The sequence below is a fragment of the Pelophylax lessonae genome (genome assembly GCF_965119305.1).
Source record: "Pelophylax lessonae genome assembly, chromosome: 12".
Taxonomy (NCBI): domain Eukaryota; kingdom Metazoa; phylum Chordata; class Amphibia; order Anura; family Ranidae; genus Pelophylax; species Pelophylax lessonae.
In genome coordinates this window covers 170,962,440-170,979,107 of record NC_138779.1, presented here as the reverse complement: position 1 = coordinate 170,979,107, position 16,668 = coordinate 170,962,440, and the positions used below count along the sequence as shown (strand labels likewise).

The 16,668-nt window shown below is 46.1% G+C and overlaps 1 protein-coding gene across 1 annotated transcript in view; it reads right to left on the bottom strand.

Annotated features, from left to right (window-relative positions):
* TRPM4 (transient receptor potential cation channel subfamily M member 4) overlaps nucleotides 1-16,668 on the bottom strand; it is a 252,482-nt gene that overhangs the window by 60,486 nt on the left and 175,328 nt on the right. Inside the window, exon 13 of the mRNA XM_082274469.1 lies at nucleotides 11,695-11,824. Within this exon, the coding sequence (XP_082130595.1) occupies nucleotides 11,695-11,824 (130 nt within the window). The remainder of the gene's footprint in view (nucleotides 1-11,694; nucleotides 11,825-16,668) is intronic.

The following is a 16,668-nucleotide window of genomic DNA, read 5'->3' as shown; positions in this document are numbered from 1 at the left end:
CCCTGGGCCTACAGTCTCGCTCAGAGGCAGAGGTCGGCCCGCAGCTCCCCACTCCACCAGTCCGCACGGCAGTGACTGTCAGACCGTCGGACTCGACTCCTGTGACTCCTGCCGCCGCTGCCCCGGGCCTACAGTCTCAGTCAGAGCAGAGCAGCAGGCCAGCAGCACGCCACGCAGCCGGTCACCACTCACCGTCCGTGAGGTAACTCCACTCTCCACACTGGTCACTGCATTGATGGGGGCATGCTGGTCACTGCATTGATGGGGACATGCTGGTCACTGCATTGATGGGGACATGCTGGTCACTGCATTGATGGGGACATGCTGGTCACTGCATTGATGGGGACATGCTGGTCACTGCATTGATGGGGACATGCTGGTCACTGCATTGATGGGGACATGCTGGTCACTGCATTGATGGGGACATGCTGGTCACTGCATTGATGGGGGCATGCTGGTCACTGCATTGATGGGGGCATGCTGGTCACTGCATTGATGGGGGTATGCTGGTCACTGCATTGATGGGGGCATGCTGGTCACTGCATTGATGGGGGCATGCTGGTCACTGCATTGATGGGGACATGCTGGTCACTGCATTGATGGGGGCAGCCCGGCGGTAACGGTAAGTGAAGTGAATGATAATGTGTATTATTTCAAGGGGTAACTATGAATAAAGGGGTAACTATGAATACTTTTTCAAGGCACTGTTCCTTGATTACCGAAGGCCCCTTTAACACTTGTGTGGCGTCAAAGTCACGCAATTTTTTACCGCGTTTTTTGCCGCGAATATTTCTTTTTGCGCCCCCCCCCCAAAAATTTTGAGCACCTGCCGCCACTGGTTTCAAGATGTGCCATTCAAGCTTTTTTGAAGAACCATAAAGAAATGGTCAGTGAGGACCACAGACGCAGTAATCAGCAGATAAAAGACACATCATGCTTACTTTCCTTCTACATGGGAAGATGTCCAGCAGTGCCATCAGCACAGAACTGGCAGAAACCAGTGTGACCCAGGTACATCCATCTACTGTATAGAAAAGTCTGACCAGAAGTGGTCTTCATGGAAGAACTGTGCCCAAAATGCTATACTTTCAATGTGGAAACAAAGCTAAATGACTTAACTATGCCCATAAACATAGGAATTGGAATGAGGAAAAATGGCAGCAGGTGCTTTGAAATATTTGGCTGTAGCAGGAGGCAGTTCGCTCACCACTTGACAGCGGTACAATAATGAGTGTCTGTAGGCAACAGTGAAGCATGGTGGGGGCAAGTTTGGGCTGCATTTCTGCAAATGGAGATGATGATTTGGTCAGGATCAATGATGTCCTCTGCTGAGAAATGCATCCATCATGCCATCCCATCAGGGAGGCTTGTAATTGACACCAAATGTATTCTGCAACAGGACAACCCCCCTCCCCGCAAAAAAAAAAAAAAAAAACATACAGCAAATGTAAGTTCACCAGTTCACCTTTTAAAAAAATAATAAATCCACATCTTTTTGCAAATAAAAAAAATGCATTTATTATTTTTTGTTCTAGTACTCTGAATAGCATTGCATCCGCGATCAGCAGATCACAGGTGTGATGCAGAACTCCTGCAGACTATCTAAGCCCTGGTAGTTCGTTGAAATCCACAAGCCTACAGCCGCTGTCAGTATTTGTAGTTCTCCCATTTACAGAACTGATTTCATTGTGAATGAATGATGCAGTAGGGCGAGCAAAGCCCAGCATGGCCACTTTTTAAAAAAATTGTGACAGTGAGATCAGGGAGAAGATCCCAGACTCAATGTCACTATAGGCAGTGGATCGGGGAGAAGCTGCAGCACTGAGAACATGCTAGAAAATCGGGTGGAACAGGTAATATGTTCCTAAAGGTGAACTTCTCCTTTAACCACTTGCCGACCGTATAACTTACATATACAGCAGCAAGGTGCTCTGATTATAAAAAGCAGAATTGATATGCTGTTACCAGGGACTCAATGTCCAGTGGCACTCGATCGTTAGAAAGCCAAAACAGCTATCTGCATGTAAACAAGGCAGATCGCTGTTCTGCCTGTAGGGAAGACATGGATCCTGTGTTCCTGCAAAGCAGGGACAAGGATCCATGTCTTCCCCTAGTAAAAGCACTTCCCACAGTACACTAAAACACTACAGTGCCTTGCGAAAGTATTCAGCCCCCTTGAACTTTGCGACCTTTTGCCACATTTCAGGCTTCAAACGTAAAGATATAAAACTGTAATTTTTTGTGAAGAATCAACAACAAGTGGGACACAATCATGAAGTGGAACACAATTTATTGGATATTTCAAACTTTGTTAACAAATAAAAAACTGAAAAATTGGGCGTGCAAAATTTTTCAGCCCCCTTTACTTTCAGTGCAGCAAACGCTCTCCAGAAGTTTAGTGAGGATCTCTGGATGATCCAATGTTGACCTAAATGACTAATGATGATAAATAGAATTCACCTGTGTGTAATCAAGTCTCTGTATAAATGCACCTGCACTGTGATAGTCTCAGAGGTCCATTTAAAGCGCAGAGAGAGTATCATGAAGAACAAGGAACACACCAGGCAGGTCAGAGATACTGTTGTGGAGAGGTTTGAAGCCGGATTTGGATACAAAAAGATTTCCCAAGCATTAAACATCCCAAGGAGCACTGTGCAAGCGATAATATTGAAATGGGAGTATCAGACCACTGCAAATCTACGAAGACCTGGCCGTCACTCTAAACTTTCAGCTCATACAAGGAGAAGACTGATCAGAGATGCAGCCAAGAGGCCCATGATCACTCTGGATGAACTGCAGAGATCTACAGCTGAGGTGGGAGACTCTGTCCATAGGACAACAATCAGTCGTATACTGCACAAATATGGCCTTTATGGAAGAGTGGCAAGAAGAAAGCCATTTCTTAAAGATATCCATAAAAAGTGTAATTTAAAGTTTGCCACAAGCCACCTGGGAGACACACCAAACATGTGGAAGAAAGTGCTCTGGTCAGATGAAACCAAAATCAAACTTTTTGGCAACAATGCAAAACCTTATGTTTGGCGTAAAAGCAACACAGCTCATCACCCTGAACACACCATCCCCACTGTCAAAGATGGAGGTGGCAGCATCATGGTTTGGGCCTGCTTTTCTTCAACAGGGACAGGGAAGATGGTTAAAATTGATGGGAAGATGGATGGAGCCCAATACAGGACCATTCTGGAAGAAAACCTGATGAAGTCTGCAAAAGACCTGAGACTGGGACGGAGGTTTGTCTTCCAACAAGACAATGATCCAAAACATAAAGCAAAATCTACAATGGATTGGTTCACAAATAAACATATCCAGGTGTTAGAATGGCCAAGTCAAAGTCCAGACCTGAATCCAATCGAGAATCTGTGGAAAGAACTGAAAACTGCTGTTCACAAACGCTCTCCATCCAACCTCACTGAGCTCGAGCTGTTTTGCAAGGAGGAATGGGCAAAAATGTCAGTCTCTCGATGTGCAAAACTGATAGAGACATACCCTAAGTGACTTACAGCTGTAATCGCAGCAAAAGGTGGCGCTACAAAGTATTAACTTAAGGGTGCTGAATAATTTTGCACGCCCAATTTTTCAGTCGCCATTACTAGTAAAATAAATAAAAATATCCCATTTGTAGACACTATAGTTTTTGCACAAACCAATCAATATATGCTTATTTGGATTTTTTAGCCAACATATGTAGCACAATACACATTGGCCTAAATTGATGAAGACATTTGATTTTTTGCAATCTTTTTATTGGATAGGTTTTATAGCAGAAAGTAAAAAATATTGGGTTTTTTTTTCAAAATGTTCGGGTTTTTTTTGTTTATAGTGCAAAAAAAAAAGAAGAGGCGATCAAATACTACCAAAAGAAAGCTCTATTTGTGGAGAAAACAAGGACATAAATTTGTTTTGGGACAGCGTTGCATGACTGCGAAATTGTCAGTTAAAGTAATGTAGTGCCCAGCTGATAATGTTGATAGTAGGGTATTGCTATCATTGGACGGCACAAAGGCCTTTGATAGCATTGACTGGGCATGTTAATGGGCAGTAATAGAAATATTTGGGTTTGGTTCACAGTATATTTTGAGGGTGCGCTTGATTAATATTCATCCACAGGCTGCGATTAGGGCATTTGAAAAACTATCACACGCCTTTGCTCTGAGAAGAGGTACTAGACAGGGGTGCCCTTTATCACCTCTCTTGTTTGCCTTGGCGATAGAGCCTCTGGCGATTAGGATTAGGTCCCATCCCAGTATTGTTGGCTTCAGGTACTGGGACATACAGGAAAATATGATGCTGTATGCCGACAAAACGCTCCTTATGCTAGGCGATACAGATACCTCCCTACGGGAGGCCATGGATGCTATTCTAAAAAATGACGGCTTCTTGGGCCTAATATAAATTGGTCAAAATCTGCTCTGATGTTATTGGATGGAAATGCCACACAAATTGTAACACCTGCATGCCCTATACCTATTTGGTCCTCATTTAAATACTTAGGGGTCCAGGTAACACTGTATCTCTGGGACTTCTGCCAGATAAATATCTCCCCTCTTCTCCAGTGCTTTAGGGTTTGCATCAAAACGTGGAACTCCCTCCATTTATCAGTGGCAGGAAGGGTGAATCAAATTAAAATTATTCTTATGTCACAAGTACTTTACTTCCTACATAATACCCCAATGGTGATCCCATTAAAATCTTTAGAATAGTCAACACGCTTTTCCACACCCTAATTTGGAAGGAGGGCTCTCCCAGAATTAAGATAGAACATTTACCAAGGCCCAAAGACGACGGTGGGCTGGCTTTCCCTAACCCATGGTTGTATCATTTAGCGGCTCAGCATAGGCAGAGGGGGTGAGTTGGATGGCACGGAGTGCAACTCTTCCATGGTGGTAATGTCTCATACCACCCGTAGAGGATCAATTTCACAGGCTCTTGAGGCACAGTCTTTCAGATTACCACATAAGTGTTACCTGACCTATAACCTCATTCAGAAGGTCTGGAACAAACCCAAGTACCTTTAGAAGGTAACAGGCTATACAGAGTTTAGTCTCATATGGCATAATGATACTTATATGGAGTTGGCTGAATTGCAGTGTGGTGTTAGGTGGACAGCATTCGGAGTAACGCATTTTAAACAAATATTTCATAATGGGGTACTCCTGACATTTGCTGCTTTGCAGAATAAGTTCAATATACCATGTTCTATGCATTTGTATTTTCTGCAGCTGCAACACGCAGTAAAGGCGCAGAGCAAATCCACTATGCCATGTTCTTACAGTCCTACCTGAGGTGGCATCCCTCGAGATTGATGGAACGCTGGGAACGAGATATGGGCCAACTGGAAGGTGAACAATGGGGAAAGCACTTTCAGGCTGTGGTCAGGTGCTCATTGAATGTGTCTCAAAGGCTAACTTACAGATTCCACTAATGGGCTTAATAACAGAATCTACTTGTACAAGGTGTAAGCGGGATCATGGTGACCTAATTTATCTTTTGTGGCGTTGCCTGAAACTACAATCCTATTGGGCGGGGGTGGTGAATAGGGTCAGTGTTTTGGGTGTCCCTCCCCCTAGACCCAAGGGCCTGTGTTTTTGGTATGCTGGAAGAGTACAACAAGGATATGCTCACCAGAGAGGCTAAACTTAGAGCCTTGTTCCAGGCACAAAGGTTGATCATGGTACGTTGGAAGTCAGCGGACCCCCCTACTGTGGGGGAATGGGTTACAAATATAGGTGAATAGTTAAGAAAAGCTTATTTACCAACAGAGGGGTAATGCACATAAATTTGAGAGGTTATGGGCACCTTGGTTGGATGTTCCTGGGCTTGCACCAGTGGATTTGATCAATCATGGATAGGCTGCTTGGGCTCAATGCTGGCTAGCTTAGTTCATCTCTGTAAGGTATAACTAAAGAATGCTCGAAACGTGACTGTTTTGACTCTGTGAATGGTGCAAAAATAAAGGTTTTTATTTTTTTTTTGTTTTCTTGTGTATTCAAGTTGCATCTGTTAATGCATTATAGTGTTTAATATTTTTTCTGGAATTGACATGTGGGTGTGTCTCCACTGAGATTTACACTGACATGTAATGTCTGCTGTTGAATTTTCATTAAAAATCTTTTGCTTCTAACCAGGGGAATCTTCTGGCCGGTATAGGGTCTGTAGTTTTTCTAACAGCCCCTGTGTAAGATACGACATACGCTAATTGTATACAGTTTACTACGATATGACTTGTAATTTCTATGTTTTTACTCCATGTTGTAATACTGTTCTTCCCTCTTGAAATACAGTATACATTTTATGACTGTTGTTGTTCTAATAAAGATTATATCTTTTTATATATATTTTTTCAAGTATATTTGTCTAATGAGGGCACCCTCTTAAAAAGTCCCCTTTATACGCCCCTTTCACGTTCCCTTTTCTCTTATTCAAAAATCTTTGTTTGATAAAAAAAAAAAAAAGTAACACAGAACCATATCGCAAAAAATGGCCTGGTCAGGAAGGGGGTAAAATCTACTGGGGGGTCAAGTGGTTAAAGGGTAACTCCACTTTCATGGGGAAAAAAAAAGCAAATAAAAAAAATAGTCATATTGTAACAAAATGTTATTAAAAATGTCCTTCCCCTTTCAATCTACATCGCTATAATTTTCTGTAACAGGAAATGCAATGTGGCTACCTGGAGGTGTTCTGTATACAGATGGTGTACAGAACTTGCCCCAGAAATGTAATTTCCTGCTTGTGTGAGTGCCTTCCTGATTTTCCCAGAAGTCTGCACTAAGATACAAGTCAGATTTTATTTATTCATTTTTCAATTATGTCATTTTTGGTGAGATACTCTCAAAAGGAAGTTAGGTCTAAAGGAATGCAGACCCTGCAGCTTTCCTCAGAGCCTAAAACTTTTGCAGAGTAGTGCATACTGCCCAATATAGCATAACCCCCCCTTACAAAGCATTTTTTTCCCCTTATCTTGGGTCTTTTAAATATTCCATTGGGAGCTCAGTCACTCAGATGTTTGAAGGCTCAAATATTCTCTAGCATAAAATTCCCAGAATTTTCTACGCCCAGCCAGGGAACCGCACTAGAAGTGAATAACTTACACACTTGTACTTGTGTACATGCCAATACTTTATTGCACTGATGTTTACCCACGCATGTGGGTATTAGTGTATTCCCGAAACATTAGGTTTTGCATTTGGGGAAATATGTCATATGTGCATGAGCAGGTATAGGTTGATGTAAGATTTATCGTCTTTTACACATCTACAAGCACATATTGCAATTACCTTCTATAGCCAGCTGTACACACTACCTGTGGCTCCCCAGATGCAGGAGAGTAGCTAGGAATTTTACGCTAGGGGACATTTGCACCATAAAAAATCTGTGTATATGAGCCCTAAGGCAAAGTATCATGTATTTCAGTGACAAGATATTTGAAATGATAACTGCAGTGTTTACATTTAGGTAATTTCTTATGTAATGTTCTCATTTAGATCGTGTGAATATTCACTTCAGTTATCAATTTAGGTAAAAAGCTAATTCCTGTCTACTTATCTGCACATGATCAGATAATTGAAGTGAGTATTCACATAATTTGAGAAGATTGTGTGGAGATTCTGAACTCCTTAAAGCGGAGTTACACCTAACAAAAAAAAAAAAAACATAAAAATACCCCTGGGACAGTCAGGGCTAGTACATTCCACAATGGCTAGCCTCTGATCTGTCCCGGGTTGCACTTACCTTTTAGAAGAAATACTTACCTTGAAAATGTCTTGTCCAGCGCTGCCATCTCAGGTGTGGGCAGCTTAAAGCCAGCGTCCTCTTCTGTGTCCTCTTCCGTTCTCTTCGGTCCCACGATGCACTGCACCGGCCCCGCCATCACTTCCCGGGGCTGCAGCGTCATCCCTGCACAGCTTCTGGGCATGCCCAGAAGCTGTTCAAGCAAGGTACTGACGTCAGGGCCGGTGCAGGCGCATTGATTCCAGGGAGCGATGACGTTCAGCTCCCAGGAATCATTGCAAGCCAGGAAGTGACGACGGGCCATGGCCACCGAGGGGAGGAAGAGGAAGTAAGGTGAGTATACTTTCTTCTAAAACAAGGTAAGTAAAAAAAAATTTTAGGGTGGAACTCAACTTTAACCTCTTCACGACAGGGCGTGGTTAAAGATCATGTGACTGCCATGATTAGCTGTCACAGTTAGGTGCTAGTAACTGTGCCAGTAGCGCTCTCGGCACAATGGTATTGACTGCAGTTCACGCAAATATGCAACCTCCCGGGCACCAAGGCCCAGACGCTGAGAGGATGCATATTAGCGTGTGGCCAGCGCCAAGGGGTTAAGTAAGTCAGCCTTGTTTTATTATACATAAACCTAAACTAAAAAGCCTAATGTGTGGAAACTGTCGACCCTCACTGTGGCAGCCCAACATTCAAAGAAAAAAATGAGGGTGAGCATGCCCACGCACCGAATAAGCCACAGGGTTAAAACCTAACTTTAATTACTTAAAAAAAGGGCATTTCCCAAAAGAAACTGTGTTTAATTTTTAGAAGTGGAGGCTGGGGCTCTAACACACACTTTAAATGAAGCCTCTCATCACTGACTGTGGCCCATTATGGTATGTTTTTTTAGGTTTCTGTACATTAGTGTTGCAGAATCATAAACACTGGGGGCTGGGGATCCAACACATTCTTCAGATAAAACCTCTCATCACTGACTATGGTTCTTCTTTTTCAGTCAGTTTATGTGCACTAATGCTTACTTCCCTCAAGCACCAGGTTAGAGCTCACTCAGAGATGCATAAAGCATCTCCAGTCCTCTACTGTTAAGTGGAGACTTGGGCTCTAACAAGCTTTTTAAATAAAGTCTCTCTTTACTGTCTGTAGCTCATATGTTCTGTGCAGTACATTTAAAGCTTTTAAAAGGTCTGGATTCTTCCCTGGGTGTACTTAATATACAGTAAGTGGGTACTAAAATTTTTTTTTTAGGTAAAGTTGATCCAGGGAATATCCGATTGCCTCTCGGGGGATCAGGAAGGAATTTTTTTCCCCTGCTGTAGCAAATTGGATCATGCTTTGCTGGGTTTTCTTCGCCTTCCTCTGGATCAACTGCGGGTATAGGATTGTGTATATGGGATTGTATGGTTGGGTTTTCAATACTGTTTTTTTTTTTTTTTTTTTTTGCTTGAACCAGATGGACTTGTGTTTTTTTTCAACCTGACAACCTTTTCAACCTAAAAAAATTAACTTACAAAACTGTACATTAATATAGCTCCCTCCTAGGTAGGTGCTAGGAGAGTATAGTTTTTGGGTCTTTCTGCTTATCAGAGAGATAGCCAGGTAAATTGATATTGCTCCCTGACAACCAGTGAGCAGGATATGTTAGTGAGGTCTGCTCATGGCGCTCAGGTGCAGCTCAGCTTGTTTGAAATGTTTGACACTGGTCCAATAGGGAGACATATTGGACAGTGGGAGGAAACCTGACAAATGAGTGCACAAGCATTTAGTTCAGCCCTGGTGATTGGCAGAGGAAAGTGCCTCAGTGCATGCTGGGTTACTGTATAAATGCCAAGGGCACACGTGCTTGGGGTCTTTCAGCTGGAGAGCCGGGTCACGGAGAGAGGGGGGGGGGGGGCGGTTGCCCCTACTCTGAAGAAGCTGCTATGCGGCCTCAGGTGGTCGACCTGAGGGCCTAAAGAGTCAGAGAGGAGCTGACCCCATATGTCCTGCAGAGCTGACTGGAAGGGAAACACTAGAAAGGATCCCATTCTGCCTACAGTGAGTATAGCTCTGAGTCACGGGGCCTGTCCTGACAGGCCCATCCCTTCTACTAGAAGAGTCAGTGGACGTGTGTCAGTCAAGGGGATTCTAGAGAGTGTCCTTATGATAATGTAGTTGCATCAAGTCTGCTGCTAAAGAGAGCAAGAGGACTTAATTCTTCCATACAAGTGGCAGTACGGTTAAAGCAGTGTGTCTGCTTCCAAAAATAACCTGGTGAGGCCAAGTGAGAGTTGTCCTTATCTACTGTGAATAGTTCAAGTTGGCGTATATCCCACTATTCTCTTCTCCCATCCAAGTTCCACAATAAATACCAAAAACTGAATCCTGGACTGTTTATTGAGTAACAAGCAACTGAGTGAACTGTCCCCTAGTGACTGCAAAAGTTAGATTTTAACCCTTTGGCTTATTCAGTGCGTGGTTATGCCTGCCCATATTTTTCTTTGAGCCTGGTTTTATTAGCCAGGGAAAATAGTTTTCATTTTCAAATAATCACCTGACTTGCCTTAGCTTAGTGTGTGAGAAGCTCTGTTGACTTCTATGATCCAATCATGTGCAATAGAAAATACTGTTTCAATTTCCTTTGCACATGATTGGGAATACTTTACAAAGTTAATGCTCCACAGTCCACACAATCATTCAGCTAAGTGAAAACAAACCCTTCAACATGAAAATTCACTTTGTTAAGTGAACAATCCCTGCTCCTTTATCAAATAAACACCAATGAGTAAGATTTACTAAAGGGAGGTGAATCATATTGTGAAAATGTTTTAAAAAGTAGAGTTGCTTTTTACATAATTTGATATTTAACCACTTGCCGACTGCCTAACGCCGATCTACGTCGGCAGTCAGCCCCTCACAGGCAAAGTGACGTAGGGCTACGTCACTAGCTTGTGAGGGTCTAGGGAGCGAGCGCGCGCCCCCGGAGGCGCGCTCCCGCTCCCGCGTGGTCACGGACCCCCCCGCGCGTGTGACCAGCGGACCCGATGTCCGCCGGTCACTCGGCGATCGTCGGGGGAGAGGGAGAAAGTCAGGCGGCTTGTGTAAACAAGCTGCCTGTCATTCTCCCCGGTGTATGAAGGCTGATCATACGGTTCTACTATGTAGAACCGTCAATCACTCTTCATACATCTGAAGCCACAGCCAATCACAGTAGAAAGCACGCCCCTAGGGACACACACAGCCCCTCCCTCTCTAATAAAGTTAACCCCTTCACTACCAGTGTATTTTTACAGTAACAGTGCATATGTATAGCACTGATTACTGTAGAAATGTCACTGGTAACCCCAAAAGTGTCAAAAATGTCAGTCAAGGGTCCGATCTGTCCGCCGCAATGTCGCAGTACCGCAAAAAAATCGCAGATCGCCGCCATTACGCGTTAAAAAAAAAAAAACAACAAAAATGACAAAAATCTTTCCCTTTGTTAGTAAACGCGATAACTTTTGCGCAAACCAATCAAAATACGCTTTTTGCGATTTTTTTTACCAAACATAGGTAGCATAAAACAAATTGGCTGAAAATGTTAAAAAATTTTGATTTTTACATTTTTTTGGGGGGGAATTTCATATAAAAAAATGTGAAAAATATTGCTATTTTTGCAAAATTGACGCTCTTTTTTTGTTTATAGCGCGTGATCAAAAAATCGCACAGGTGATCAAATACCACCAAAAGAAAGCTCTGTTTGTGGGAAAAAAAGGACGCCAAATTTGTTTAGGTACAGCGTTGCACGACCGCGCAATTGTCCGTTAAAGTCACGCAGTGCCGAATCGCAAAATACCCCCTGGTCGGAATGGGGGTAAAATCTTCCGGGGCTTAAGTGGTTAAAATTCACTTGTTCACCTCACTTAATCATACCTTAGAAAATCAGGTGCTCAATGTGATGTAACTGTGGAAAGACAAAAAATGAAAAACACTTGCCTATTGCCAGTTGCTCAAACTTTCCCGCTAAATCTCTCATAGCCATCGACTCCTCTGCTTCGGACTCCAGACGAGAAATTTCTTTCAGCAGCTTGGAGGCAGCGAGTGCTGAGGAAACAGCTTCTGTACCCTTTGAAAATAAAATATAAAAACAATGTTTTTTACTGTACATTTGTCTTTTTTTTCAAACTATGCATAGTAATTAGGGTTGAGCGGACACCTAGATGTCCGTGTTCGACGGGTTCGGCCGAACTTTAAAAAAAAGTCCGGGTCCGTGTCCCGGACTTTTACCGAACTTTTCCCGGACACCGAACCCCATTGAAGTCAATGGGGACCCGAACTTTAAGGCACTAAAATGGCTCTAAAACACCAAAGGAAAGGGCTAGAGTGCTGCAAATGGCAGCAAAACGTAATTAAGAGCATGGCAAGTGCTCTGCAAACAAATGTGGATAGGGAAATAACTTAAAACAACAAAAAAAAACAGAAAAATAAAACAATGTTCTTCTTCATCTCTGAAGGACGAGGCCCATATGGAGTAGGAGGGAGGTTGAGGTGGTGGTGGATGTGGCGGTGACATAGGCGTGCGCACAGGGTGTGCTGGGTGTGCCTGGGCACACCCTAATCACCTAGGGCACATAGCATTGCCAGTGAGGAGATGGGAAAGATCTCCCTGGGACCTGCTCTGCTCTATTTCTCCTTGCCTACAGGTACATGGCCCCGATACATTACTCTCCCTGCTGGCAAACACATGCATGTGTATTTCAACTTTGGGGTGCACACCTTAATGCAATAGGCTGCGCACACCTATGGGCGGTGTAGGTGGAAGCGGCGGTGGAGGAGGACCAGGGCCGGATTAACAGCATCATGGGCTTGGTGCTGAGGATTTTGAAGGGCCTTAAGGGCCGTGCCTTGCCATGCACCCAGAGGAGGAAGGGTGCAGCCATGCATGCCTAATTCAACATGGGATGCTGTCTCTGAAGCCCATAAACACATCCATGCATCGCCAACTGTCCCTCCTTGTCCGGCCTTCACGCTGTGTGGGGAGGTTCTGAGGGTGCTGCCTGGGGAAGCGAGCATAGAAGCCAGACTTCTGTGTTTACAAGTGACAGAAGAGCGGTAACAGTGAATATGGCCAACCCGGGGCCTATATAAAAGGTAGGGGCCTGGAGCTGCAGCTCCAATAGCCCCTACATTAATCTGGCCCTGAGGAGGAGGACGAGGTAGCCAACACTGCTTCTTTTCAAAAATTTTAAATGAGGGTACACCCCAAAAGAGTGAGAAAGAGCAAAAATGGAACAATGGGTGGGTAAGGTCGGTATCCATTGCTATTCTGCATAAGGTACGGAAAAGTCCCGTGGGATCCATGCCTGGTTCATTTTAATGAACGTGAGCTTGTCCACATTGTCTCTGGACAGGCGGCTGCGCTTGTCTGTTATAACGCCCCCAGCCGTGCTAAATACCCGTTCAGATAATACACTGGCTGCAGGGCACGCCAGCACCTCCAAGGCGTAAAGGGCAAGCTCAGGCCATGTGCCCAATTTGGAGACCCAGAAGTTGAAGGGGGCAGACCCGTCATTCACTACATGTAGGCGTGTGCACACATACTGCTCCACCATGTTGGTAAAATGCTGCCTCCTGCTAAGACGTTCCATCTGAGCTGCTGGTGCTGCTGTTTGTTGTGGCGTGCTGACAAAGCTTTTCCACATTTCGGCCATGCTAACCCTGCCTTCTGAGGTGCTGGCGGTGCCCTGGTTGCGTTGGCGACCTCCTCCTCCTCCTCCTCTGCCTTGTGCTTCCACTGTGGCCCCGCTGTCAGATGGGAATGCCAGCAGAATGGCGTCTACCAGCGTGCGCTTGTACTCGCGCATCTTGCGATCGCGCTCCAGTGAGTGAATTAAGGACGGTACGTTGTCCTTGTAACGGGGATCCAGCAGCGTGGCCACCCAGTAATCAGCACAAGTTAGAATGTGGGCAACTCGGCGGTCGTTGTGGAGACACTGCAGCATGTAATCGCTCATGTGTGCCAGGCTGCCCAGAGGCAACGAAAGGCTGTCCTCTGTGGGAGGTGTATCGTCCGTGTCCTCTGTATCCCCCCAGCCACGCACCAGTGATGGCCATGAGCTGGCCTGGGTGCCACCCTGCTGTGAACATGGTTCCATCTCCTCCTCCAGCTCCTCCTCCTCCTCATCCTCCTCATCCTCCAGAACTGTGCCCCTGCTGGACAATTGCGTCCCTGGCGTTTGCGTGTGCAGGAACCCACCCTCGGAGCCCCTTGCGAATGACTGCCCTGAAAGCCTTGGAAATGTTACCTCTTCATCCTCCTCCTCCTCCTCATCCTGTGCCACATCCTCTTCCATCATCGCCCGAATTGTTTTTTCAAGGAGGCATAGAAGTGGGATAGTTAAGCTGAGAACGGCGTCATTGCCACTGGCCATGTTGGTGGAGTACTCAAAACAGCGCAACAAGGCACACAGGTCTCGCATGGAGGCCCAGTTATTGGTGGTGAAGTGGTGCTGTTCCGCAGAGCGACTCACGCGTGCGTGCTGCAGCTGAAACTCCACTATGGCCTGCTGCTGCTCGCACAGTCTTTCCAGCATGTGCAAGGTGGAGTTCCACCTTGTGGGCACGTCACATATGAGGCGGTGAGCGGGAAGGCCGAAGTTACGCTGCAGCGCTGCCAGGCGAGCAGCAGCAGGGTGAGAACGCCGAAAGTGCGCACAAACGGCCCGCACTTTCTGCAGCAGCTCTGACATATCGGGGTAGTTTTTAAGGAACCTCTGCACCACCAAATTCAGCACATGCGCCAGGCAAGGGATGTGCGTCAAACCGGCTAGGCCCAGAGCTGCTATGAGATTTCGCCCGTTATCGCACACCACCAGGCCGGGCTTGAGGCTCGCTGGCAGCAACCACTCATTTGTCTGCTGTTCCATGCTCCTCCACAACTCCTGCGCGGTGTGTGGTTTGTCCCCCAAACAGGCAAGTTGTAAAACTGCCTGCTGTCGTTTACCCCTGGCCGTGCTGAAGTTGGTGGTGAAGGTGTTACGCTGTCCGGATGAGGAGGCGGTAGAGGATGAGGAAGCGGAGTAGGAGGAGTTAGGAACAGGAGGCAAACTGAAGCGCCCTGCAATCCTCGGTGGTGGAAGGACATGCGCCAAATTGCTATCCGCCTCAGGCCCATCCGCCACTGCATTTACCCAGTGTGCCGTTAGGGAGATATAACGCCCCTGACCGTGCTTACTGGTCCACGTATCCGTAGTTAGGTGGACCTTGGCACAGATGGCGTTGCGCAGTGCACACCTGATATTTTCCCCCACTTGGTTGTGCAGGGAAGGGATGGCTTGCCTGGAAAAGTAGTGGCGGCTGGGCACGACGTACTGTGGGACAGCCACCGACATAAGGTTTTTAAAACTGTGCGTCTCCACCAGACGGAATGACAGCATTTCAAAGGCCAATAATTTTGAAATGCTGGCATTCAGGGCCAGGGATCGCGGGTGGGTAGGGGGGTACTTCCTCTTCCTCTCAAGTGTTTGGGAGATGGAAAGCTGAACGCTTCCACGGGACATTGTGGAGATGGTTGTTGGTGACCCAGGTGGTGGTGTTGCTGACAGATCGTCTGTTTGCGGGGTGGCAGGTGCCGGTATCACTACAGATGTGGCTGGAGCGGCCGAGACTGCAGCAGAAGAGGAAGCAGGATGAGCCAGAGACGTTTCTTGGTTTTGAAGGTGTGTACTCCACTGCAGCTCGTGCTTTGCACTTAGATGCCTGATCATGCAGGTTGTGCTCAGGTTGAGAAGGTTTATGCCTCGCTTCAAGCTCTGATTGCACAGGGTGCAAACCACTCGTGTCCTGTCATCAGCACATTTTCTAAAGAACTTCCACGCTAGAGAACTCCTTTGAGCTGACTTTGGTGCGCTCGTTCCCTTGCTGCGTTGGGCAGTAGCGGGCGTAGTGTCTAGGGCACGGCCGCTCCGCTTCTGCACCCTGCTCCCTCTTCTGCTGTGCTGGTGGCTCTGTGCGACCACCGCCTCTTCCTCCAAACTACTCAGGTCACCTGCATGACGTTCATTCCATGTGGGGTCGAGGACCTCATCGTCCTCCACATCATCTTCCACCCAGTCTTCACCCCTGCCCTCCTTGTCGGTCTCCACAATGCTGAACGCCGCAGCAGTTGGCACCTGCGTTTCGTCATCATCGGAGACGTGCTGCGATGATCCTTGCATGTACTCATCTTGAGAAATAAGTGGTTGGGCATCGCTGCACTCAATCTCTTCCACTTCTGGGGCAGGGCTAGGTGGATGGCCCTGGGAAACCCTGCTGACAGAGTCCTCAAAAAGAATAAGAGACTGCTGTATGGCTTGGGGCTCAGACTGCTGGCCTGATTTGCAAGGGGGTGAGGTGAAAGACGGTTGGACATTGGCTGCAGGTGCCAACTCTGACCTTTCTGCAGTAGACTGGGTGGGAGACAATGTGAAGGAACTGGAGGCACTGTCAGCAGCAAACCAATCTACTATCGCCTCAACTTGTTCTGGCCTCATCACTTCTAGGGGCGTTTGATGCCCTACCAAATACTGATGCAGGTTCTGTCGCCTACTCACACTTGAGGAAGGTGTTTCACTTGTGCGTGTAGCTGGCACAGATCGACCACGTCCTCTCCTTGCAACAGGAGCTCTACCAGCAGCACCACGACCCAGGCCACGGCCCTTATTTGACGGTCTCCTCATATTTCTGTAATTTAAGATCTTGCCCTAGAAAGGTTTTTATTGAATAGCGGAATAGGAAATATGATCCAAAAAAGTGTATGTATCTCGCACGTACAAAACCACACTAGGCCCCAATTACTATTGTTTCTACCCCTAAAAGGATGGATGAGGAGTAGGAGGAGTATGGAACAGACAGCACCCTCAAATCTTCAGAAGTATGAGATGAACCCCAAAAACTTGGAAAGGTGGATCTCACACGTACCGACACAGACTA